The sequence below is a fragment of the Cyclopterus lumpus genome, chromosome 1 (genome assembly GCF_009769545.1).
Source record: "Cyclopterus lumpus isolate fCycLum1 chromosome 1, fCycLum1.pri, whole genome shotgun sequence".
NCBI classification, from domain to species: domain Eukaryota; kingdom Metazoa; phylum Chordata; class Actinopteri; order Perciformes; family Cyclopteridae; genus Cyclopterus; species Cyclopterus lumpus.
In genome coordinates this window covers 9,928,795-9,954,006 of record NC_046966.1, presented here as the reverse complement: position 1 = coordinate 9,954,006, position 25,212 = coordinate 9,928,795, and the positions used below count along the sequence as shown (strand labels likewise).

The following is a 25,212-nucleotide window of genomic DNA, read 5'->3' as shown; positions in this document are numbered from 1 at the left end:
CAGGTAGTGGAGGGGCGCTACAGAGTGGCCACCAGTGCAAAAACTACATCTCCCAGCCTGCCTCACCGCTCACCCAGCTGCAGCTGCTTAAGGCACCTGATTGAGGCAGGGCTGGGAGACTTAAGGGAGAGCACCTGGGAAGGAGAAAGGAGAGCGGAAGGTGAACCCACGAGCACCTGGAAGAGGACAACAAGGGAGAGGACCTTGTAGCCTGGATTCACCAGGATTGAGTTTTTGTTTGGTTAATTAACCACTTTCTCCTCCGGGATGTTTTGTGTTATCTAACTGGACCTTTTTTTTGATACTTTGTTGTTTTTGGATGTTACCTTGCTGGTGGGATGGGAAATAAACCTGGACTTTTTGTTAAATACCCTCGGACGTGCCTGTGTTCATCTCTCTCTTTGCACCGCCCCAGGCTAGCCTGTCCTAGCGACAGCCCGTGACACTACAGGTGGTGGAGAATGCGGGCACTGGGGCCAAAGTGCGGATGATTGAGAGAGGAGTTATTGACGACTTGTCCCAACTTTTTTCAGAACTTCAAACCCCAGGCCACCAATCCAAAATGGAGCCACTGATGCAGATGCTGTTGGAGAGCCAGAGGGCGCAGCAGGAAATCAGCGGTGCCCTGTTGGCACAGCAAATCAGGGCTAATGAACTGAAGGAGCAGGAGCTCGGGCAGAGGCCAGAGTCGAAGCCCAGGGCTGCTGATTACATCCCTAAACTTGGCGTGACCGACGATGTGGAAGCTTACCTTCATGCCTTTGAAGCTACGGCGACTCGAGAAGGGTGGCCAAAGAGACAGTGGGTTGGACTTCTGGCGCCTTTCCTATCCGGTGAGGCCCTTAAAGCATTTCGAGATGTAGAGGCTGATATTGCCCACGACTACGACCAGTTAAAGGGGGAGATTTTGAGTCGCCAGGGGCTCACCAAATTTAGCATTGCCCAACGGTTTCATAACTGGACTTTCCTAAGCGGAGAGACGCCCCGGTCCCAAATGCACGAGTTGATACGAGTGGCGAAAAGGTGGTTGGAACCGGACAAACACAGCCCGGCAGACATGATAGAAACCCTGGTTATGGACAAGTATCTACGGGGTCTACCGTACAAGGCAAAAAAAAAAATTGGCCACCAAAAGTTAACAATGGCCACAGGGTTGGTAGAAGCCGTAGAACAGTTCCAGGCGGCCTCGGACATGCTCCAATCACCCTGTGAAGCGCCGGTGGCTTCTGTCCCGGCCCGGCCAAGTGTGCGTCGCCAAAGTGGTCCGGCCCTGGCCAACCCTCACTCGGACCCACCCAGCAGAGGCGGTAGTTCACCTGGACAGCCACGAGCGTTCCGGAACCCAGAGCCCCGCCAGTGCTATCGCTGTGGCAAATTCGGCCACATCTCCTGGCAGTGTGAAAGGCTAGACGAGCCCATGCCCACAGCGGAGTCCGCCAGCGGCCCCAATGTCCACTTTACTGCCCTCCTGGGCGAAAGTAGGGACCGGCGACCAACGTGCCCCATAAAGGTGAATCGACGGGACCTAGAAGCCTTGCTCGATTCAGGAAGTGCTCGGACCCTAGTCCAGGAGGCAGTTTTGGAGGCTCAAGGCGATCCCGTCCCGGTGGTTTGTGTCCACGGAGATACCCGAGAGTATCCAACCACCGTAGTGAAACTGACCACAACTAAGGGCACGTTTAATGTCGAGGTGGGAGTAATCCGGGACCTCCCAGTCCTGATCGGGCGTGACTTCCCAGCTTTCCGGATGCTGTGGAGGGAAGCCCTAAAGAAGCTTAGTCGGGAGCCCCGCAAACGTAAGTCGAACCATCCACAATTGAGTAAAACCTGGGTTAACGTTGCCAAACCATGCTTGTCCCCTCTAGTGTCAGTCCAAGCCTTGGCAGAAGCTTCTAGTGGAGCTGAGTCTGATGACGCTGAGCCCCAACCTGGGCCAAGTGAGGAGGACACTGATGGCCCTCGAGAAACACTGCCCCTTAAAGGTCAGTATGGAACCGCACAGTTGCAGGACCTGACTCTGGGTAATGCCTTAAGAAACGTCCAAGTCCTAGAGGGAATGTTGGTGGGAACCCGGTTGACCCCTTCCTACCCTCATTTTTCAGTGAAAAATGGCCTCTTGTATCAGGTAACAAGAAGTAAGGACCAAATCGTTTAGCAACTACTTGTGCCCCGGCCTCACCGCTCCACAGTTCTGCAGTTGGCCCACACTCACTTGCTGGGAGCGCACTTGGGTGTAGAGAAGACTAAAGAGAGGGTGTTACAGAGGTTTTTTTGGCCCGGAGTCCACAAGGAGATAGAGAACTACTGCCGCAGCTGCCCAGATTGTCAGGTCACCGCTCCGAAACCGACGTACCGGAACCCCCTTATCCCTTTGCCTATTATAGAAACCCCCTTTGAACGAGTAGGCATGGATATTGTGGGTCCCCTGCCCAAAAGTGTCCGGGGGCACCAGTACATCTTGGTCATAGTGGACTACGCCACCTGTTATCCGGAAGCCGTCCCGTTAAGAAAGGCCAATGCTAAACAAATAGCAAAAGAACTGTTCCTCTTCAGCAGCCGCGTGGGGATTCCAAAGGAGATTCTTACCGACCAGGGGACCCCCTTTATGTCGAGGGTCACCAAGGAGTTGTGTGCGCTGTTACACGTGAAACAGGTGAGAACCTCGGTCTACCACCCCCAGACAGATGGGCTAGTGGAGAGGTTCAACAAGACCCTCAAAGCCATGCTGAGGAAGGCCATTGACAAAGACGGAAGAAACTGGGATCAGCTGTTACCCTACCTTCTGTTTGCGGTAAGAGAGGTGCCTCAGGCTTCCACTGGCTTCTCACCCTTTGACCTGTTGTATTCACACAAACCCAGGGGCCTTCTGGACATCGCCAAGGAGACGTGGGAGGAGCAACCCTGTCCCCATCGTACCATGATTGAACACGTGGGGGCGATGCGGGACCGGATGGCAGCTGTGTTCCCCATTGTGAAGGAACACATGGAGAAGGCTCAGAGGGATCAAAGGGCCGCCTATAACCGAGCAGCACAACCCAGGGAATTCAACCCAGGAGACAGAGTCCTAGTTCTTGTCCCCACTGTGGAATGTAAGTTCTTGGCTACTTGACAGGGGCCCTTTGAAGTAATTGAAAAGGTTGGGGAAGTCAATTACAAAGTACGACAAACAGGGAAGAGGAAAGGTGAGCAAATATACCATATTAACCTCCTAAAGAAATGGCATGAGCGAGAGGTGTTGTTCAATGGCCTTCCCCCAGAGAGTCGAGAGAACCCGCCCGGGACGAGGTGCAGTTAGGCCCGGACCTCTCTCCGCACCAGCGGCAGCAGGCAAAGGAGCTAGTAGAAGGAAATCAGGAGGTATTTTCATCCCTCCCAGGCTACACCCACCTGGTGGAACATGAAGTACGCACCCAGCCGGGAAAAACGGTGAACCAAAAGCCATATCGGGTGCCGGAGGCCCGCAAGAAGCTGATTAACGAGGAGGTAAGGAAGATGCTGGCGTTGAACGTGATTGAGGAATCCAAGAGTGCCTGGTCAAGCCCCATCGTCCTGGCTGACAAACCGGACGGAACAGCCCGGTTCTGTAATGATTTCAGAAAAGTAAATGACATTTCTGAATTTGATGCATATCCCATGCCTTGTGTCGATGAGCTAATTGAAAGCCTGGGCCAGGCACGTTTCCTAACCACCCTGGATCTCACCAAAGGTTATTGGCAGGTTCCATTGTCTCCAGGGTCGAAGGAGAAGATAGCCTTTGCCACCCCGGGAGGCCTCTGGCAGTACCGGATGATGCCTTTTGGCCTGTTTGGAGCCCCCGCCACCTTCCAGCGCCTGATGGACCAAGTACTGAAACCCCATCGAGAATATACAGTGGCCTATCTGGATGATGTGGTAATTCAGAGCCCAGACTGGGAGAGCCACCTACCACGGGTTCAGAAGGTCCTCGACTCCCTCCGACAGGCAGGCTTGACCGCCAACCCCAAAAAGTGTAGGCTGGCGTTTGGGGAGACCAACTACTTGGGGTACACCATCGGGCGGGGCCTTGTGAAACCCCAGGATGCGAAACTCGCTGCCATCCAAGACTGGCCAAAGCCGTTGACCAAAAAACAGGTGAGATCCTTCTTGGGCCTGGCCAATTATTACAGACGTTTTATCCCGGATTTCTCTGTGATAGCGGCCCCTCTCACCGAACTGACGACCAAGAAACATTCCCGTATGGTGACATGGTGCCCGGCGGCAGAAGAGGCCTTTAACGACCTGAAGAGGGCCTTGTGTTCGAAACCAGTCCTGATGGCCCCCGACTTTAGCAAGGAGTTCGTGGTCCAGGCAGATGCTTCTGAGATGGGCCTGGGTGCTGTCTTAGCCCAGATGAAGGAAGGTGAGGAACACCCCGTTCTGTATTTGAGCCGGAAGTTGCTGCCAAGGGAGAAGAACTATGCCACAGTGGAGAAAGAGTGCCTAGCATTGAAATGGGCCCTGGAAACCCTCAAATATTACCTGCTTGGAAGGAGGTTCACTCCGGTAACAGATCATTCACCTTTGCAATGGATGGCAAAAAATAAGGAAACAAACAGCAGGGTAACTAGGTGTTTTTTAAGCCTCCAGCTGTTTAACTTCTCTGTCATTCACAGGCCAGGGCGACGCCATGGCAACACAGATGCCCTGTCCCGCCGTGATGCCTTCTGGTGCTCATTCACCCTGCCGAGGACGTCAGGCCCGGGGAGAGGGATATGTGGCATCACAAGGGGACAGGTAGTGGAGGGGCGCTACAGAGTGGCCACCAGTGCAAAAACTACATCTCCCAGCCTGCCTCACCGCTCACCCAGCTGCAGCTGCTTAAGGCACCTGATTGAGGCAGGGCTGGGAGACTTAAGGGAGAGCACCTGGGAAGGAGAAAGGAGAGCGGAAGGTGAACCCACGAGCACCTGGAAGAGGACAACAAGGGAGAGGACCTCGTAGCCTGGATTCACCAGGATTGAGTTTTTGTTTGGTTAATTAACCACTTTCTCCTCCGGGATGTTTTGTGTTATCTAACTGGACCTTTTTTTTGATACTTTGTTGTTTTTGGATGTTACCTTGCTGGTGGGATGGGAAATAAACCTGGACTTTTTGTTAAATACCCTCGGACGTGCCTGTGTTCATCTCTCTCTTTGCACCGCCCCAGGCTAGCCTGTCCTAGCGACAGCCCGTGACACTACACTACTTAAAAACCCTGCCAGATATTATACCTTGAAATTACTGAATACGACTCTCACCAGAGTAGTTGTCTGTGTGAATGTTCAATATTTTTTTTTTTTTTTTTTTTTTTTTTAGAAGAAGACAATTATTCATCAGGTCCAGAACAAGAGTTAGAAGGAACTCAAAATGTCCCAAAGAAGAAAATAAAAAATAAAACACTGAAGCTGTGTTGCTGTAATGTTGCAGTGAACTTTAACTCCATGTCTAGAACATATAAACCCTCATTGATTTTCTACTGTTTATCTTTTTCTTCAGAGCAGAGATAAAGTTTACCCGAAGCTTGTGTTTATACAAGTGTGAAGAAATCCTTGGTTACTGGAATTGGAGGTGCAGGAGGAGGGTGGAGGGGGAATAAAAGGAGGGTGCAGGGCAGTTACAGTCTCCATTGAATGCAGACCATTCAGGATGAGCAGGACTCTGCTGTGGTTGGTGGCCTCTGTGGCCTTGGCCTCCCTGACTTCTCTGGCTGATGGAGTTCCAATGTAAGTAGACCTGCCTTACACACTTCCCCTGGGCTTGAATGACTCCACCCAGAACAGAGCGACAATATGTAGTCGGTTCGTTTGATCATCAGAATCGGAAGTGTTATTTTTTGCCAGTATACGTTGAACATACAAGGAATTTGACTCGGTGAAAGGTGCATAACAATGAACATAGAATACAAAATATTATATAAACATTTTGCAATAATACATACATATGGTAAATATCAAACAGATAACAGTACTTTAGAACAAGTATATATTTTAAAATAAAAGTGGCAGGTGTATTTTAATAAGGGACGAAAAGATGAGCAAAGGTGTTTGAAGTTGTCCTGGTGATGTCAGAGACAGTGAGTGGGGTCCTGGTCTTTATAGTCCTGGTGATGTGAGAGTCAGAGTCAGTGAGTGGGGTCCTGGTCTTTATAGTCCTGGTGATGTGAGAGTCAGAGTCAGTGAGTGGGGTCCTGGTCTTTATAGTCCTGGTGATGTCAGAGTCAGTGAGTGGGGTCCTGGTGTTTATAGTCCTGGTGATGTGAGAGTCAGAGTCAGTGAGTGGGGTCCTGGTGTTTATAGTCCTGGTGATGTGAGAGTCAGAGTCAGTGAGTGGGGTCCTGGTGTTTATAGTCCTGGTGATGTGAGAGTCAGTGAGTGGGGTCCTGGTGTTTATAGTCCTGGTGATGTGAGAGTCAGTGAGTGGGGTCCTGGTGTTTATAGTCCTGGTGATGTGAGAGTCAGAGTCAGTGAGTGGGGTCCTGGTGTTTATAGTCCTGGTGATGTCAGAGTCAGTGAGTGGGGTCCTGGTCTTTGTTGATGTGCCTGACTGCAGCTGTACAGAACGGTTCTTTTGGGGTGAGGTCTTGGTCCTGATGGACCGCAGCCTTTGAGGACATAATGAGGAGTTCTAGTCCAGTTTGTCGTTTGTGTCACAAGGTACGGTGGACTTCCAGTCAGTTGGCCCTAAATTTGGTTCAGAGTTTGGACAACGATGCCAGTCAGAGTCATGACGAAATGCTCTGTTGGTGCAGTGCTGGCTCTTCATCAAAGTAATCAATAGATCACTCATTGTGGGTCAAGTCAGGATCCTCATCTGGGCAAATAGATTTGTTTATCTGACATTTGGGTGAAGTGAAACTTTTACTCACGGCCTCTAAGACAGTGGTTCTCAACCTAAGGCTTTGGTGCCAAAATAAACCTGAGGTGTGAGGTGAGAAGAGCATGTCTGTCTCACAAAACCACGTTTATTTTTTCTGATTTTTTTTCTTATGAAAAAAAAAAAACCTTCTCAAGCACACACATAAATGGTGACAGTGATTCACAATTTTGAAAAAACTATTTTATTGACTTTTTATATCGCTATCTCCTCACTTAACCGGTAACTAAGGGCTGCAAGTGACCACTGACCGCTTCAGAAGCAAACAGCATTTCCAGAATTCAGCCAGGCCAAAAACAGGCCTCACTTTTTGCAGGTCACATTTTGACTTTTGTCGTGACTTGAAAACTGATGTTTATCTAATTTTGAACCGGAGCATCTGCAGATTAATTCCATACCACATGTCATACATTATGATCCAATAAAGGTAGGCACTATACAAGATGAATAAGTCCCCTTTTTTATAAATATTTGACACCATCGTGACTCTAAAGGGAACATAGAAGGACGATTGAGTGTGATTGAAACTCTTCTTTCTTTGTAAGGGGAGAGGGAGACACACTAGGCGGAGATCTGCACCGCACTGGAGGCACTTTTCCAGTTGTGTGTTTTATGGTGCCTGACATGCATATAAATACAATGTTTTCTAACCACAGCATAATATTATTACTCCATATCTTCCTCTCTGCAGGACGTTGATGTCTGCACCCAACCTGTTGCGTGTAGGTACAGCAGAACAAATCTTTGTGGAGTGTCAAGACTGCACTGGAGCAGACATCATCGTCCATATCAGTGTGATGAACCATCCAGCCAAAAACAAAAGGCTGACAACCACATCTGTGACACTTAACACTGAAAATAAATTCCAGAAGCTTGGACAGATACTGGTAAATTAAACACTGTCACTGTATATGTAAATGATCTGTTACTGTTACTTGGCTTCATTCAATAACTCGGCCACAAATGATCTATAAATGAATCCAGAAATGCACATGATTAAGACCCCCCCCCCCACACACACACACACCCACCCCCACCCCCTCCCACTCACACACACACACACACACACACACACACACACACACACACACACACACACACACACACACACACACACACACCTCCTGATGCACCACTAGTGTCTCTTCATACTGGTTTCAGATCCCTGCTGGAGACTTCAGTAAGGACCCTAACATGAAGCAGTACGTGTACTTGCAAGCTCAGTTTCCTGACCGACTGCTGGAGAAAGTCGTCTTGGTCTCCTTTCAGTCCGGGTACATCTTCATACAGACTGATAAGACCCTCTACACCCCCAACAGCAAAGGTGAAGTTTCCATATTGTTTGATTTGACGGCAATTTATAGTGAAGTGAAAAATGGTGAAACAGTCACATGACCCAAAATAGAATCACCGTCCTTCAACCCTCAACAGCGAAATGAACCTCTTTCTCTCTCTCGGTCAGTTCATTACAGGATGTTTGCAGTGACGCCTGCTATGGAGCCAGTAGAGAGAACCCAAGCTGATGCTTCTATTTCCATCGAGTTTGTGGTATTGTGATTTATCCATAATAAGCGCAGATTTTAATGTGATATTATAGAATAAATATAAAAATATAATAATAAATATAAAAATAAATGCATGTCTCCCTCTAGTGGTGGATTTGCACATTAAAGACTTTCCTTCAGTGGGAGACCAAAACATTTTAGAAATAGCTGAAAAAAGTGTCAATATCATACAGTATGTAGTCAATGTAGACGTTGACCAGGATGGTGGATTTTAGTCAAAATACATATATAAAATAGGGCATGGATTTACTAAATTAAATGGTAACTTACCACTTTCTGTTAATTGTTATGGAATATTGTTAATTTCTAGACACCTGAAGACATCATTTTAACACTTGATCCAGTGTCTTTGAAATCAGGGATGCACTCTGGAGATTTCCAACTTGCTGAAATTGTCAGGTTAGTAGTTTATTTTATTTAAATTACATTTTTCACATTGCAATTTTATATAGTTTGTTATTAAGTTGTGTATTTACACTTTGGATACACATGGATAAACGATAACATGTTTATGTTGTGTTAGTGTCATAGCTGTGATAGTAATATGTCTTCAACTTGGTTGGTATTGATTTATGGTATCCCTGAGTCGTTACTACACTTTATCTCTTTGAAGGTTGTTGGGAAGATTTGTACAGCTCATCTTTACTAGAGCAAGATCTAGATACGTTTGACCCATCCTGTATCTGTGATATATCATTAAAAAATATAATTTTTTAAACCAACATTTCGGTGTATCAAATTTATTACATAACGCAATTAAATGAGACAGCAGTTAAACATCTAAGATCAACTAGACCTGCTAGCTAAAGGTCAACTTATCTGGCAGAGTATCAGCAGCTGCCATCTTTGCTTTTAAATAGAACATGTAGGGTTACTCTAAAAATCAGGGTAGAGTAAAGCCGCCTTTAAATTACACATTTCAATGCCATAAAGCAAGAGTTTTACATTTTGGGAAAAAGCTTGTGTTTTTTGGCAGAGGGTTTTTTAGATGAGATGATTTTTACCAGTGTTAGACAGGAGAGTGGTTGATAATCGTATTTAACCCTTCCCTCTTAACTAATGTTAAACTATTCTTTTAAACTGCAGATCAATTTATCTTTTAGGCTCTAAATGTTAAACAGAAATACATTGAATCCTGAAATCTTAAAACCTTTTTATTGTAAACGTCAGTGCTGTAGGGCAGTAATATGAATGTCAAGTTATGTGCAGCAGCTCTTTTGCGTAGGCCTACATCTCAATGTGTGTAAGATATCAATATGGATGTATAACTTCACGCATGTGTTACTTTCAGCCTTTAAATGATTATTGTGTGTGTGTGTGTGTGTGTGTGTAGTCCTGGACTGTGGAAGGTGGTGACACGCTTCCACAGCAGCCCACAGCAGAGTTATTCTGCAGAGTTTGAGGTCAAAGAATACGGTGAGTCCACCTGCATTTATATTTATTGTCTGTATTGTATTTTTTATTGTCTGTCACTGTTTTATGTTGTATGTCTGAAACTTTGTTAAATGTGCTTTTGCTGTCTTGGCCAGGACTCTCAATGAGGCTTTTTCCTGGTTAAATACATTTAAATTTAAAACCCATAAAAACTTACAACATTCACTAATTGTTGTACCTGATTGGACACACAATACAATGTTTTCCACTTTGCAGTGCTGCCCAGTTTTGAGGTTAAACTGACACCTGGGAGTCCCTTCTTCTACGTGGACAGTCCAGCGCTCATCGTGAACATCAAAGCTATGTATGTGAAGGTTTTTGTTTTGTGGCTTGCGAGACCAGGTTTGATTGGCAGATTGATTGCAGGAGGAAAAATAAAGGGTGTTGTCCAGAGGCTGTGTTAGCGCTTTAAGATGTCCCTGTCTTGTGGCTTTAGGTATCTGTTTGGTAAAGTGGTGGATGGGAACGCCTACGTGGTATTTGGAGTTATGCAAGAAGGTCAAAAGAAAAGCCTCCCAAAATCTCTTCAGAGAGTGCAGGTGAGCACGTTCTTACACTTTTGCTGTATTTTTTTATGTTTTGCAGGACTCTAAAACATAATTTCCTATTATTCATACAGCTGCAGTAAAGTTGTCTAAATTGTTACATTTCTATTGATTATTTATTTAGGATGTTCAGATATAACCAGGTGTTCACTGACTGTCCCACTATACTGGATTTAAAGATGCCTTTCTATATTAAATCACATTAGATCCGGGAAGGTAATGGAGTGGCCAGTCTGACGAGAGAGCACATCTTAAAGACTTTCCCAAACATCCTCGACCTGGTGGGGACTTCCATATTCGTGGCCGTCAGTGTGCTGACGGAGAGCGGTAAGAAAGAGACATTATTTGTTCGTGCCGTTTCAGTGTTTGATCAAAGCTAACACCATTATTTGTTTCTGAGAATCCCCCACAAGGAACGAGAGGAGAATAGAAAATAAAGATATCAAGATAGAATTTTTCTATCAGCTATATCAGGAGATAAATAAAATAAAATACTCTCAAATACTCTTGTAATCAGTTTGTGTTTCTGTATCAACACACAGGTAGTGAAATGGTGGAGGCAGAGTTGAGAAACATCCAGATTGTCACATCACCTTACACCATTCACTTCAAGAAAACACCAAAATATTTCAAACCAGGAATGTCCTTTGATATCACGGTAAAGTATTTATTTACATTTACATTGACAGCATCGATACAGCTTTTGGCTTTGCACTTCCGGGCAACATACAAACAATGTTCTCAGACAGAGATTTAACATTTAATAAAGAAAACACATCGTGTCCGTACTAAGGAGAGCATTTGTATTTCAATACGTGGGCTGGATGTATGGAATGGTTTAGATGAAGAAATTAAGCAAAGTACAGATATAAATTATTTGTTGTTGTTTACATTAAGATGATTAGTTATGTGTATATGTGTTAAATATTAAGTTCATTATGTAGGTTATAGAAAGGTGTAGGACCATATACGTATGTCTACTTCTGCCTGCTCCTTTTAGGACATATAATATGTGTTTATTTATAATGAACTGTATATAAATACTGTTAATTTATTGGTGTTTTTTTCCTATTATTTGTTACATGTTCGGAATAAATCCATTTTATTAAATGGCTATATTTCTACCTAAATAAAAACACATTACAGAAAACATTAAACTACTGAAACATAGTGACTCAGAAAACACAGAGGGCAGTTGGGAGTATGTCGTAAATGTGCAAGTCGCATGCTGCTTAATGCTCTCTTCATAACTGTTATTGATTAGATCAATATTTTGTCAAACTTTCATTGGGATGTTAAGGCAGATTTTGATAAACAGAAAGAAGCAATTTGTCCATCAACAGTTTGGGTCAACAGAAACTAAGTCATGATCCTTGGACCTAATATCGAGGTCAAATAGAAGGCAGTTTTCTGCTTGTTCAGTTGTTTGTGTTTCTGACGGCAGGTTGAAGTTTTGAATCCTGACGAAAGTCCAGCAAAAGGCTTGAAAGTGGTGGTGGATCCAGGCCAGGTGCAGGGCATAACCGCAGCCAATGGCATGGCAAGGCTTACCATCAATACAGAGTCAAACATCCCAAGGCTGGAAATCACTGTAAGTCTCTTTTTGAATTTCAGCTAATTTACTGTACAGTGTGTGTGAATGGTGACATTTATTTTGTCCGTGTAATGTCTGTTTGTCATTCTATTTAGCAGCCACGATAAGTTGAGATAGGATACACTTGGTACTCTGGTGTGTGTGTGTTTACCTGTGTGTGTGTGTGTGTGTGTGTGTGTGTGTGTGTGTGTGTGTGTTTACCTGTGTGTGTCTTTAATTGCAGGCAATGACCAATAATCCCGATATTACCCCTGAGAGACAAGCGTCAGCCATCATGGTAGCTCTCCCATATAAAACAAAGAGCAATAACTATATCCACATAGGTGAGTGGCTTCCTGAAATAACATTGGGTTAGCTGTGCAAGAATATGCACCATGCACTACATATTTTGGGTGTTTTATCACAACATGTCACCTTTGCAGGTGTGGATACGGCTGTGCTGGAACTAGGAGACAACATGAAAATTAACCTCAACCTCAACCGACAGGAAAACCATGACACTGACATCACATATCTGGTGAAAACAGTTTTAAACCTGTGCATGTATGCATGTATATTACTCTTTTGTCATGTGTAAAACATACACTCATGTCTGATAAGTGCTGATGTTCAAATCTGCGTCCCTAGATCTTGAGCAGAGGTCAGCTGGTGAGAAATGACCGTTACAGGACCAAAGGTCAAGTTCTCATTTCCCTCATAGTTCCTATTACCAAAGACATGCTGCCATCGTTTCGCATCATAGCCTACTACCATACAAACAGCAATGAAGTGGTATCAGACTCTGTTTGGGTGGATGTCAAGGACTCCTGCATGGGCTCGGTGAGACACGCAACACTGATGTAGTAGAGTTTAAGTGGGCAAACAAATCACCCACATAAAAGCTGATAAAGTTATTTGCAAATTTCTCAGACATATTTTTTCTGTATGAAACTGCTTTAGCAAGTGTCTCATTTACTGACCTCCCCTTCAAATTCAGCTCAAGCTTGAATCTTCAAGACCCAATCCATCCTATGAGCCCCGCCGGACATTTGGTCTGAAGGTCACAGGAGACCCAGGGGCCACGGTGGGGCTGGTGGCAGTTGACAAAGGCGTCTACGTCCTAAACAACAAGCACCGTCTCACCCAGAAAAAGGCAATTTCTTTATTTCATATTTCATATTTTTTATATTTAAATTACACACATGTTAAGTTTCACGTCTGACAGCTTTTGACTAGCACACAGATCTCTCTGACAGGTGAGCTGCAATGTCATATTTGGGCACGTTATGTGATATAGTGCCTGTAAAATAAACTGTTGTAAATTTGCATTGTTCTTTAGAAAAGAAATTACCTCCTCACTGGTTGTGGGGCACCGTGGCATGTTTCTTCGTGTTGATTTGTAACGTTCTTTTCTGTGTGTGTGTGTGTCCGTGTGTGTGTGTGTGTGTGTGTGCGTGTGTGTGTGTGACTTCCGACCTGCTCAGGTGTGGGACATTGTAGAGAAGTACGACACAGGCTGCACACCCGGTGGAGGGAAGGACAGTATGAGTGTGTTTTACGATGCTGGGCTGATATTTGAGTCCAACACGGCTTCTGGGACACCCTACAGACAAGGTGACACTACTTTACTTCCCTGAACACACCCGTCTTCAGGTTTTAACATTGTATCAATGACATATCTTTGATTAGGAGAAATTAGCAGATAGACATTTATTCATCGCCATAAGTCAAGTGTTTTTTCAGAGTTAGCATCTAGTGGACAATAGAAGAACAGCATCTTAAACCAAACTGCATTATATTTCTTGCTCACCCTTTTCAGTATTTTGACACCCTATCCACGTGTCCACCCAGATTAATGACCTCACTCTTTTTAGGGTTTCACATAATTCCAAGCACAAAATCAAGTTTAAAGTTTAAAAATTGTGTCTGTGTTTCCAGAATCAAAATGTCCGTCCCCCAGCAGGAGGAAACGATCCTCTACTATCATGGAAGCCACAACCAGCTTATGTAAGAAACACAGCTCTGAACTACCCAATAAACACATCACCAGTCATCTTCAGTCACTCATTTCTCACAATGTTTGCCGTTGGACAGCTTGTCTCGTGGACTTTCACAGCTCTCGTCTTTGCCATGCTTTGTATTAGTAGATAGATAAAAGTGAGCTGAAACTGGTTTTACCTTATACTTTCTTGGGTTAAAAGTCAATCTATTTCTTCATGCTCCTACTTTTCCGTACTGAAGCCGTCCTTTCTTGTCAGTTTTCCACCTCCCTGTCTCATTTAGTTTTTAGTTTATTTAATTTACCTTTTTTTCAAATCAAGGGTCTAAAGTAAAAGCACAATTTATATTTCTAATTTGCCTTTCCAGTTAACTTGGTGGTATGTATCTTCTTACCTCTGTCTCTCCTCCACAACCCTCTATGTTCCCAGTGAGTCCATATAAAAACAACAAGCTGGAGCGTGAGTGTTGTTTAGATGGCATGAGGGAAACCCTCCTCACATACACGTGTGAGAGGCGCAGCAAGTACATCATTGATGGTGAAGCTTGTGTCACGGCCTTCCTGCACTGCTGCAAGGAGATGGAAACCCAGCGAGCTGACAGGAAGGAGGAAAGCCTCCAACTGGCTCGCAGTAAGAGACGGGGACACTGGATGTTGTGAAGCTCTGAGTTTCTATTTATGGTCATACTGAATGAAAATAGTAACCTTGTTAATGATTCTTTAGGTGAGGTGGATGACAACAGTTACATGGACAGCAATGAAATTGTTACTCGCACCAAGTTCCCTGAAAGTTGGCTGTGGTTAGAAGTCAAACTGCCTGCTTGTCCGAAACAAACACCTAACTGGTGAGTCAACAGAATATGCACACACCAAATATACTGATAGGTTCACACTGACACAACTGGGACTTAAAGCTACCCTTTACCTCTCGAAGTGTTAAACCTTTTCTTTGTTTCAGTGAGACCACATCACTTTCGAGAAATGTTCCTTTGCAAGACTCAATCACAACCTGGCAGTTCACTGGCATTAGTCTGTCAAGAACTCACGGTGAGGATTCAGGGACTACAATCTGTAAACCTCTCCCACCCCTTACACCTTATCTCGCTCCATTTTTTTCTCATTCATCACTTTCTTTTCATCATTTTAAAGGAATCTGTGTGGGCGATCCGTTAGAGGTAATTGTCCGGAAGGAATTCTTCATTGATCTTCGGGTGCCGTACTCTGCTGTCCGTGGAGAGCAGCTGGAAATTAGGGCAATCCTACACAACTATAGCCCCGAACGAGCCATCGTAAGTCTGTGTTCCAACAAAAATAACAGTAAATATTGGATTGGCAAAAAAAAGAGATCCAGTTAACTCCTTACTCTAGTCTTTAATGACTATTCTCAAGTTCAGATTGATCCCAAAGGAAACAAAATAACGCATTGATGACCCCTATTTTCCACTCAATGGGGCTCTTCATCTTTGATCAGCTGCACATACTTCACTCTCTTTCTCCTTCTTTGTCCTGTTTTCAAGGTGCGTGTGGATCTGATTGAGGAGGAGAATGTGTGCAGTGCAGCCTCTAAACGTGGGAAGTATCGTCAGGAGGTCAGAGTTGGGGCCGATAGTACTCGATCTGTGCCATTCGTTGTCATTCCCATGAAAGAAGGGCAATACCGCATTGAGGTCAAAGCAGCTGTTAAAGATTCGGCGCTCAATGATGGCATCATGAAGGTGCTGCGGGTGGTGGTAAGAGCAACAGCAATCTCACTGTTAGCATATAGGGAAACACACATTCTAGGGTTTAACCTTGATGCATATGTGTAACAGCCTTTTCAAATTGAAGAGAAGATTTTAACAAGCAAGTCATGTTTTTGTCCACACCAGCAGACCACTAAAATATAGTTGTGAGTTGTAATGTTTGTCCTTACTGTTGTTTTTCCAGCCTGAAGGTGTATTGGTTAAATCTCCTATGATTGTAACTCTAAACCCCTCTGTTAAAGGTGTTGGTGAGTTTACCCATAAATAGCTACATAGTAATTTGGTAATATTGGGTTTTTATCACTTGCAAATTGATCCCCCAACTTGCCTACTGTGTATCCCTACAGAGGGTACACAAGAAGAAACTGTCAACAGTGCAATTCCTAAGAAAGATATGGTTCCAAACACACCGACTAGCACACAGATCTCTCTGACAGGTGAGCTGCAATGTCATATTTGGGCACCTCCTCACTGGTTGTGGGGCACCGTGGCATGTTTCTTTAGATGTTTCTTCGTGTTGATTTGTAACTTTCTTTTGTGTGTGTGTGTGTGTGTGTGTGTGTGTGTGTGTGTGTGTGTGTGTGTGTGTGTGTGTGTGTGTGTGTGTGTGTGTGTGTGTGTGTGTGTGTGTGTGTGTGTGTGTGTGTGTGTGTGTGTGTGTGTGTGTGTGTGTGTGTGTGTGTGTGTGTGTGTGTGTGTGTGTGTGTGTGTGTGTGTGTGTGTGTGTGTGTGTGTGTGTGTGTGTGTGTGTGTGTGTGTGTGTGTGTGTGTGTGTGTGTGTGTGTGTGTGTGTGTGTGTGTGTGTGTGTGTGTGTGTGTGTGTGTGTGAATGCAGGGAGAGAACAAGTTTCTGTATTGGTGGAGAACGCCGTTAGTGGAAACTCTATGGGTACTCTGATCATCCAACCCTCAGGCTGTGGAGAGCAGACCATGTACAGCATGACTCTACCTGTCATTGCAGCAACCTATTTGGACAAGACCAACCAGTGGGAAAGTGTGGGCTTTAAGAAACGTAATGAAGCCCTCCAACACATCAAGACCGGTAGGTGTTGGCACAGATACAAGGAACCTTGTTGATGCCCCTCTGTGTGCAATTTTTAAGTTTCTGGCATTGAAGAAGTGGTATTAAAAAGAAAAAAAGTATGACAGACAGCAATACATGTTACCACTGCCCCACAGACCCAAGAGACATTGAGTAGTGATGGTCTGAATGTAATACCATATAAGTTGAAATACAAATAAAAGCCTATGCCAGCAGAATCATTTAAAAGATGCAACTATAACAGGAGAAAAATGTAACAGGGCTCCTCAAACTGGTTGTGTGTTCTTGTTTGTGTCCAGGCTACCAGAGGGAGCTTACTTACCGGAAAAAGGATGCGTCTTACGCTGCGTTTCTCCATCGCCCAAGTAGCACCTGGTGAGGCTTTCAAATATCCAAGAACTCATGCATACAAATGTTTCCACATCCTCCTTTAACCTAGATTCTGACTGTGACAAGGGCGTATTTCATGTGCAAATGAAGGAAACTAAATGTCTCCTCTCCTCTCTAAGGCTGACAGCCTATGTTACCAAGGTGTTTGCCATGGCCAACAGTCTGGTGGCGGTGAAAAGCGAAGACATCTGTGACTCTGTGAAGTTTCTGATTCTCAACACGCAGCAACCCGACGGCATGTTTACAGAAATTGGAAAGATTATCCACGGAGAGATGATTGTGTGTGAACTGGTTTAAATATCATCAATTCTTCATCAAAGTGCTACAAAATAACATGATGGAAACAATTCCACGTCACTTGCTAATCCCTTATATAAATCAACACGTTTGTGTCCGTGCATGTGTAGGGGGATGTGCTTGGCGCCGATACAGATGCCTCCATGACGGCCTTCTGCCTCATTGCCTTGCAGGAGTCACGCACATTATGTTCCGCCACTGTTAATGTAAGTACCTCATCTCTATACGATGCTTTTCATTTCACTGCTTTTATTTCTTCAATTTCAGATTCTAGTGATGAACGAAACAACGCTTTCTGACGATAAAGCAATGCACCATTTGCAAAGTCCCGCCTCTCTTTACTGTTGCGACTCCGATCACGCTTTCCGTTCGTGCACGGCACATGCAGTTTACAGTAATGACAGGGGCAAGTTTACTATTCAAAACACTCAGGCTCTTCATTTCTCACAGAGGTTGACAAATCCAGTGTGCATTTCTAGCCACTGGCAGATTCGGTCAACTGTAATTGAATACCCATTTTAGCTATAGCTCTGTGAGTTGGTTGAGGAGGATATTGTATTGCAATGTAGAGCTATAGTCCTTGCATTATAAGTATGGAAAGGAAAAATGTTCAATCAGACTTGTTTCGTTCGAATACACATACAAACAGAATAATGTAATCCATTCCTTATAGCTTTGCTCTTGTGTTTTTAGTTTTAGAATGACTAAAAATACCTGTTTCAGCAATTTCTGTTCGAATGGAGGGGTTCATCTAATGCTCAATTGTGGTCAAATAATTATTTTGAAGCATGTGACACATTCAAAATGGCAACATTGCCTGCCAACCCTTGGTTTGGCATTTCCATGGAGCATTAGACCCACACTCAAATAGTAACTGACTGGGGGCGGCTCAGTCGAGCTAATAAGACACAGGAGAGGGAGGCGGGGGGACTCTGCTAATGTCCCAGGATCAAATGTGACAACCATCCTGAACAAACTGGATGCATTACTGTCATCCGACTGTTCGCTCCTCATTCTTCTTTCTCCTTCCTTTCTTTTCTTTTCGTCCAGAGTCTGCCAGGCAGTGTAGACAAAGCAGTGGCCTATCTGGAAAGGCGTCTGCCCAACCTCATCAACCCATATGCTGTTGCCATGACGTCATATGCCCTGGCCAATGAGGGAAAACTGAACGAGAAGATCCTCTATAAGTTTGCTTCCCCAGGTGTCGTCATACAGCAATATTCTTAAACTAATATTCAGAAACAGATTATATGTTGTTGTGTTGTAGTGTCTACTAATAATTACTATAATAAGTTTATTAGAGCCTGACCAACACAATAGTACCCAAATGTCAAAGATTGTCATTCAGATTTCAGCCATATAGTGACTCTTATGTAGAAAGATAGAAATATTAGTTAAAAAATGTTTGATTGAGGACATTTTACTTTCCTCTTATTGATTGTATTTCTATAAATATTCTGAAACTAGGTATTATTTATTATTATTTTAAAATTATCAGTGAATTAAGCTTGTTCCATGTACAGCATTGTAATAAAACGTTATTTGTGTGCACCTTCCTCAGAGTCATCCCACTGGCCGACGCCTAAGGGACATGTTTACACTCTGGAGGCCACAGCTTATGCTCTTCTTGCTCTGGTCAAGGCCAAGGTGAGCCTGTCCCACTTGTGAGGGTTTCACCAGGATGTTATGCTACAAAAAACATACCACTCAGTTACCATCCATGTTGCCTCAATAAAAGCTTACAGGGTTGGAAACAAAAGTCTATGAAATGTGTGTCTTGGTAATGTGAATGCTTTGAAATGTTGGTTTCAAAAGCTGTGCCATAATAGGAAACACTGATTTAGAAGCTCTGTGGGTAGAACTGGCAGGTTACAATCTAAAATATAACTGTAATACATTTTATAAAGTCTATATGCAACCGCAGACCACAGGAAATGTCAACCATTTACGTTCCTTCTGTTAATAAAGAACTTTGAAAAAGCCAGACCTGTCGTGAGATGGTTCAACGAGCAGCAGAAGGTTGGCGGAGGCTATGGATCAACTCAGGTAACACTGACCTCTCTCTGCATCTTGATACCTCCATCCAATGTTTTTTTTTTTCTAAGTCTTGTTTTCTGTCTAGGCTACCATGATAGTGTACCAGGCAGTAGCAGAGTACTGGGCCAGTGCTAAAGAACCAGAGTATGATCTGAATGTGGACATCTTGTTGCCGGGCAGGTCGAGGCCGGACAAGTACAACTTCAACATGAACAACCACTACTCCACCAGAACATCTAAAGTGAGAAGACACACAGACAAACTCTCTGTGGCTCATTAATATCATCACTCCTGTTGTTTCCTGTAGGTTCATTCTGCTGATCCCCAACTCTCTGAGTGTTTGTGTGCATATTTAAATTCCCACAGATCAATGATATAAATCAGAATGTGAAAGTGACTGCCACCGGCTCTGGAGAAGCAACGTTGAAAGTAAGAGTTTTATCATCTGTTGATTGTTGATTTGTCCTTTTAGAATCTCAGATATGACCAAATACATTTTGAACCTTTGTGTGGACTTTATTTTGAAGACACATTTCTATTAGTTTATCACATTTTACAATACACTTTTATCTATGTGACAGATGGTGTCTCTGTATTACGCTCTGCCTAAAGAAAAGGAGAGTGACTGTACGATGTTTGACATGACTGTGAAGCTCACCCAAGGTAATGTGGTGCACTCTTTCTCTTTCTGTTTATTTGCTGTCATTTTACCAATGTGTTTCTGCCAAGTTCCTTACCTTATGAGAAACGAATAAACAAAATACTGAAATACTTTTGCTCCTGCAGAGGGATCGGATGAGAAGATGTACAAACTGAAAATAGAGGTTTTGTGAGTATACAATAAGATGTCATACTGACCAATGTTACAGTAACATGGCTATATACAGAACTTTTAAAAACATAATTAACATAACTATTTCTCTCCATCTCCTTTATGCCGTTATTATTAAATATCATTATTAAGTAATTATTTTTGTATTCTTTGTGCAGGTATAAGAACAAGGACAGGGATGCATCCATGTCAATCTTGGATATTGGGTTGCTAACTGGCTTCGTGGTAGAACAAAAGGACCTGGACCTAGTAAGAACTGGCAGATACATGTTTACCCTCATACAATTCACAAGCTGTGTTTATTATGAGAAAATCATAGTTTTTTATGGTTTAGAAAGTTGTCTGACAATATCTCTGTGTGTGTGTGTGTGTGTGTGTGTGTGTGTGTGTGTGTGTGTGTGTGTGTGTGTGTGTGTGTGTGTGTGTGTGTGTGTGTGTGTGTGTGTGTGTGTGTGTGTGTGTGTGTGTGTGTGTGTGTGTGTGTGTGTGTGTGTGTGTGTGTGTGTGTGTGTGTGTGTGTGTGTGTGTGTGTGTGTGTGTGTGTGTGTGTGTGTGTGTGTGTGTGTGTGTGTGTGTGTGTGTGTGTGTGTGTGTGTGTGTGTGTGTGTGTGTGTGTGTGTGTGTGTGTGTGTGTGTGTGTGTGTGTGTGCGTGCGTGTAGTTGTCCCAAGGACATGCTCCCATCATTTCGAAATATGAGATGAACACAGTCCTGTCGGAAAAAGGCTCACTCATCATCTACCTGGACAAGGTACAACATCACTGCTTCCTGCATGGTTCATTTTGTTCCCCTCTACCTTGTTTTGTGTGTGTTTATCTCCATCTTACCTTTGTCCACAGGTTTCTCACGAATACCCCGAAGAGATCACTTTTAGGGTCAGACGGGATGTGGATGTGGGCGTCCTTCAACCAGCTACTGTGTCTGTCTATGAATACTATGACCGTGAGTCTCAGAGTAGACAACACTGTGGCTAAGCAGTCAATATTACATTTTCAAAGTATTTAATGTAAATGTTCTGATGTACTGCAGCTACCACAAACTCCTTTTCAAATATCTTTCTTCTCCATTGCAGAAACACGTTGTCTGAAATACTACCATCCAGAGAGGATAGATGGAAAACTAATGCGGCTCTGTAGAAATGATGAATGCACATGTGCTGAAGGTAAACAGGATGATGCCCAGCTACTCTCTCTGTCTCACACACTGGCATAATGGTGCGACCGGACTGAGCTGCATTATTAATCATCTTAATCTGGGTTTTTCATTGGATAATGCTCAAATAAAATATGTTTGGGAATAAGTTTGATTTAAATTTAAAAAGAATAAATTAAATATAGCTGACAAAATCAAGAGAAAAAAACGTTTTGACTAAAAGTTTACTAAAATGTAATGACTTTTCGTTGACTAAAACTATGAAGGATGAAACTGCCTAAAATGTGACAGATGCATTCACATGCCATCAGGCACATGGTAGATATCCTTTTAGTGGATGAGAGCAGGACAATAAATGTAGGTGAGGCCGGCAGAGAATACCGTCAACGGTAACGGCCGACGGTATTGCCGTCCAACGATAAAACATTTGTACTTTTTGACCTCATTTGGGACGGAATTTACCATCAGATGTTGTGTAGTTTCCTCATGGGAAGGACATAGTTGTTCAAGTTTCCAATAGAATATTAAAAGAAAGCTGCATTATATAACTACATGCATTACTAGAATAATTACATGAAATACTTTTATTTAATATATTATATTCCATCACCATAGCAACATATATCGTCTGACTGTTGGTTTGTTTTTCCAGTGCCGTCCATATGCGTCTACGGTCTCCCTGATTCCATGTGAATGCTGAATAAGACTAAATATAAAATAGCTTCCAAAATGAATGCTGGTTTACAGTAAATCACCAGATTGTAAGGATCAGAGCAGCTGAAGAACTACTTAATTTATGATTTAGGTCCAGCTTCACTCTTCCTCTCACTTTCACATGTGTTTATTTTATAGGGTCATCAATCGTGTTTTTTACTTTGTGCATTGTGTTTTTCCAGAGAACTGCAGTATGCAGAAGAAGGACAAAGTCAGCAATGATCAGCGCAAAGCTAAGGTCTGCGAGACTGAAGTGACCAATAAAATAGATTTTGGTAAGTGAGCGTGACTGCATTCATATAGCACTTTTATACAACACATTTATGTTAGTGTGAGTGAGAGATTAGTAAGTAAACAACTCCGCTAACAGTCGGCAACTTGTCTGTCCTCAGTGTACAAAGTGATGATGGAAGGGTTTACGGCCGAGGTGTCCACAGATGTTTACACAATGCGGGTAGTGAAAGTCATCAAAGAAGGTGGGTATTCATCATTTTGGGACATGTGCATATTTGCTTTTTGTCAGAGAGTTGGATGAAATGACTGGTACCACCCAAATTAGCTTGCATGCGGACACTCCAGGAAGTTTTATTCCGGCACAGGTTGCAGATTGCAACCACCCGAAAACGTTTGTGTGTGTCAAGCGTGAAGGAGAACTAGGGTGGCCGAGACAAACGGCTCCATCTGGATCTGGTTTGTCCGTTCTGGACTACTGTAGAAACATGGTGGTGCAACATCGCGGTCTCAATGAAGAGGACCTGCTCTCTTTGTAGATATATGTAAACATTAATTCGAAGGTAACAAAACACAATTCTTAGTTTTAGGTGATTATACTCTGAAGAAAGTATATCAATAATATTTCATGACATTTCTGCCAATTCATTCCCCTAATTGCTACACACTGGAATCATATGCAATCATTTTTTGTATTGATAGAGAATATTCAAGGTGCTAGTAGGTAGATTTTGTTAACTTTGTACAGAGCCAGACTAACAGTTTCTAGTCTTTATGCTAAGCTAAGTTAGCCGGCTGTCGTCAACAACATGAGAGTGGTATCAATAGAAGTATCAATCTAAGTCTTTACAAGAAATCAAATAAGCGTATGTCCAACTATTTTATGAAGCATGATTCCACTGGAATATGTGAGAATACATCACTAATGTGTTGTATTGCACCTTTAGCTATTCATGTAATCCTTACCTTTGTTATGTTCTCTTATATTTGAATTACAGGAAGCTTTGATGTGGGTCCTCTGAAGAAACTGCGCACATTCCTCAGTTATCCGCACTGCAGAGAGTCGCTAGATCTGATAAAGGGCAAAGAATACCTTATCATGGGAGCATCCAAAGATATTCACAGAGATGATCAAGCACAATCGTAAGTTTGGTTCTTTGTGTGAATGTGTGTGGTTTGTGTATTTACATGATTTTACTGCTTTCTATTACTAAATCAAGTGAGCCTTTCTTGTTTCTTGTTGCTGTGGCTATTGACAGTCATTTAACGTAAAGACAGAGGGGAGGCCTTTTCATGTTGTGCTCCAGTGTATTACAGATATAGCTGTTCACTTGAATAACCAATGCATTTTCCCTCTGTTCTCCTCAGGTATCAATATATACTTGGAGAGAGAACCTGGATTGAGTATTGGCCCACAGATGCAGAGGGTCAAACGGATGATTACAGAAGGCCCTATTTTGAAATTGAGGAGATGGTCCAGCAGTATGAAATCTTTGGATGTCTGCAGTAGTGAAACTAAAAGAAATAAAAATGTTTTTTATTATCTAAAACTTCCCCCTGGAATATAAGGGCCTACAATATTGCACTGTATTGATTCAAAGAGAATGGTGTCAATACTTATCATGTGTCTTCTTTACAGATTAAAGTGATTACTGTTATGTTGGTTATGGTAAATATTCATAAGTTCAACTTTAAGTAGAAGTTTAATAAAGTTTGATTATGTTGAGTGAGTCAGTGATGCATAGAAAGTGAAACAATGAAGAAAGAAACAAATTGCAAACTATTGTGATTCAGAATATATAACAACCAGCTGCTCGTTATAATATTGCTTAATTGTACTTACCGTAAAGTTGCTAAGCAACCTGTGGGGAAGTCACAGTTTCTGACTCTATGTTCGCAACAACCCCATAACTGTAACTTGCCGTTTTAATAAATCTTGGATAAAACAAATGCGGTAAAATGTGTTTATTGTGAGATTTTCTGCCTACTTTTTAACTTTGAAAAGAGCCAAATTAAATACATACATACATCTTCGAATTTCTGGATTTGTCCAACTAATAAAGAAACCTAAAGATACTACATTTACCGGTCACATTCAATGACAAAAATCAGCAAATAAATGTCTGTATAATAATAAAAGGAGCACACTCACTGAAAAAATCCCTTTTTCAATATGTGTGCTCATAGATTGGCTATCTGAAGTGCCTATCAAACCAGCAACTATGAAATAGGACAACCCAGTCAGTCTGAGGGGAAATAAACACAGAGAGATGCCAGTTTTAAAATATTTTTCATACATTAAAAATTTAGTTATGTGACTCAGTGTAACAGGTTCGAGGCTCGGACAGGCACCAAAGAGGCAACACACACAATTGTGAGGGCAGTAACAGTCTTTATTTATTTGTCACGCTTCTGGTAGCGACCTATCCGGGTCTCCGCTACCCGCTCTTCCTCCCCTCTCCAGCTACTCCTGTTCTTATATGGAATATAAAACACAATTGATCCCAGCTGAGGCTCATTTACACCTCATGACACTGTTCCCTGAAACACCCCCCCGCTCCACCCACTCTGCAGCCGAGCCTAGCCACACCCCGCTGCCACACTCAGGGAGAGTGAAATCACAGAAAACTGTGCGAGTGAGTGCCATTCGCGAGCTGTAAAAGTTCTACCAAAACGGTAGAGTTTATGAGGTCCTATACCACCTTTCTCACACTGTGTCATAGGGGTGCCACGCTTTATTAAAAAGCAGTGTTTATGAATGAATACCTAATGAATCACTTTTTTTTTTA

General features: G+C 43.1%; 1 protein-coding gene across 1 annotated transcript; it reads left to right on the top strand.

Annotated features, from left to right (window-relative positions):
* The first annotated feature begins 5,643 nt into the window (after positions 1-5,643).
* LOC117745115 (complement C3-like) lies at positions 5,644-23,933 on the top strand. The gene is made up of 43 exons (XM_034553235.1): positions 5,644-5,720; positions 7,562-7,757; positions 8,032-8,194; positions 8,333-8,418; positions 8,746-8,834; positions 9,769-9,851; positions 10,086-10,173; positions 10,306-10,408; positions 10,621-10,741; positions 10,957-11,072; positions 11,859-12,005; positions 12,232-12,331; positions 12,431-12,525; positions 12,636-12,827; positions 12,985-13,140; positions 13,472-13,601; positions 13,926-13,994; positions 14,417-14,617; positions 14,711-14,831; positions 14,945-15,033; positions 15,136-15,275; positions 15,504-15,716; positions 15,913-15,976; positions 16,076-16,165; positions 16,564-16,770; positions 17,070-17,145; positions 17,280-17,439; positions 17,568-17,663; positions 18,508-18,658; positions 19,019-19,104; positions 19,426-19,503; positions 19,580-19,735; positions 19,861-19,923; positions 20,076-20,165; positions 20,283-20,323; positions 20,485-20,575; positions 20,987-21,076; positions 21,166-21,268; positions 21,399-21,488; positions 22,375-22,467; positions 22,585-22,668; positions 23,422-23,566; positions 23,792-23,933. The coding sequence occupies exons 1-43, from the start codon at positions 5,644-5,646 to the stop codon at positions 23,931-23,933; spliced, it is 4,971 nt and encodes a 1,656-aa protein (XP_034409126.1).
* Positions 23,934-25,212: the final 1,279 nt, after the last annotated feature.

Excerpts from the sequence above, each read along its gene's own strand:
- LOC117745115 (XM_034553235.1), top strand. The coding sequence starts at position 5,644 with ATGAGCAGGACTCTGCTGTGGTTGGTGGCCTCTGTGGCCTTGGCCTCC. Across the intron at positions 18,659-19,018 it reads CTATAAGTTTGCTTCCCCAG|AGTCATCCCACTGGCCGACG; the intron begins GTGTCGTCATAC and ends CACCTTCCTCAG. Across the intron at positions 19,736-19,860 it reads ACTCCACCAGAACATCTAAA|ATCAATGATATAAATCAGAA; the intron begins GTGAGAAGACAC and ends AAATTCCCACAG.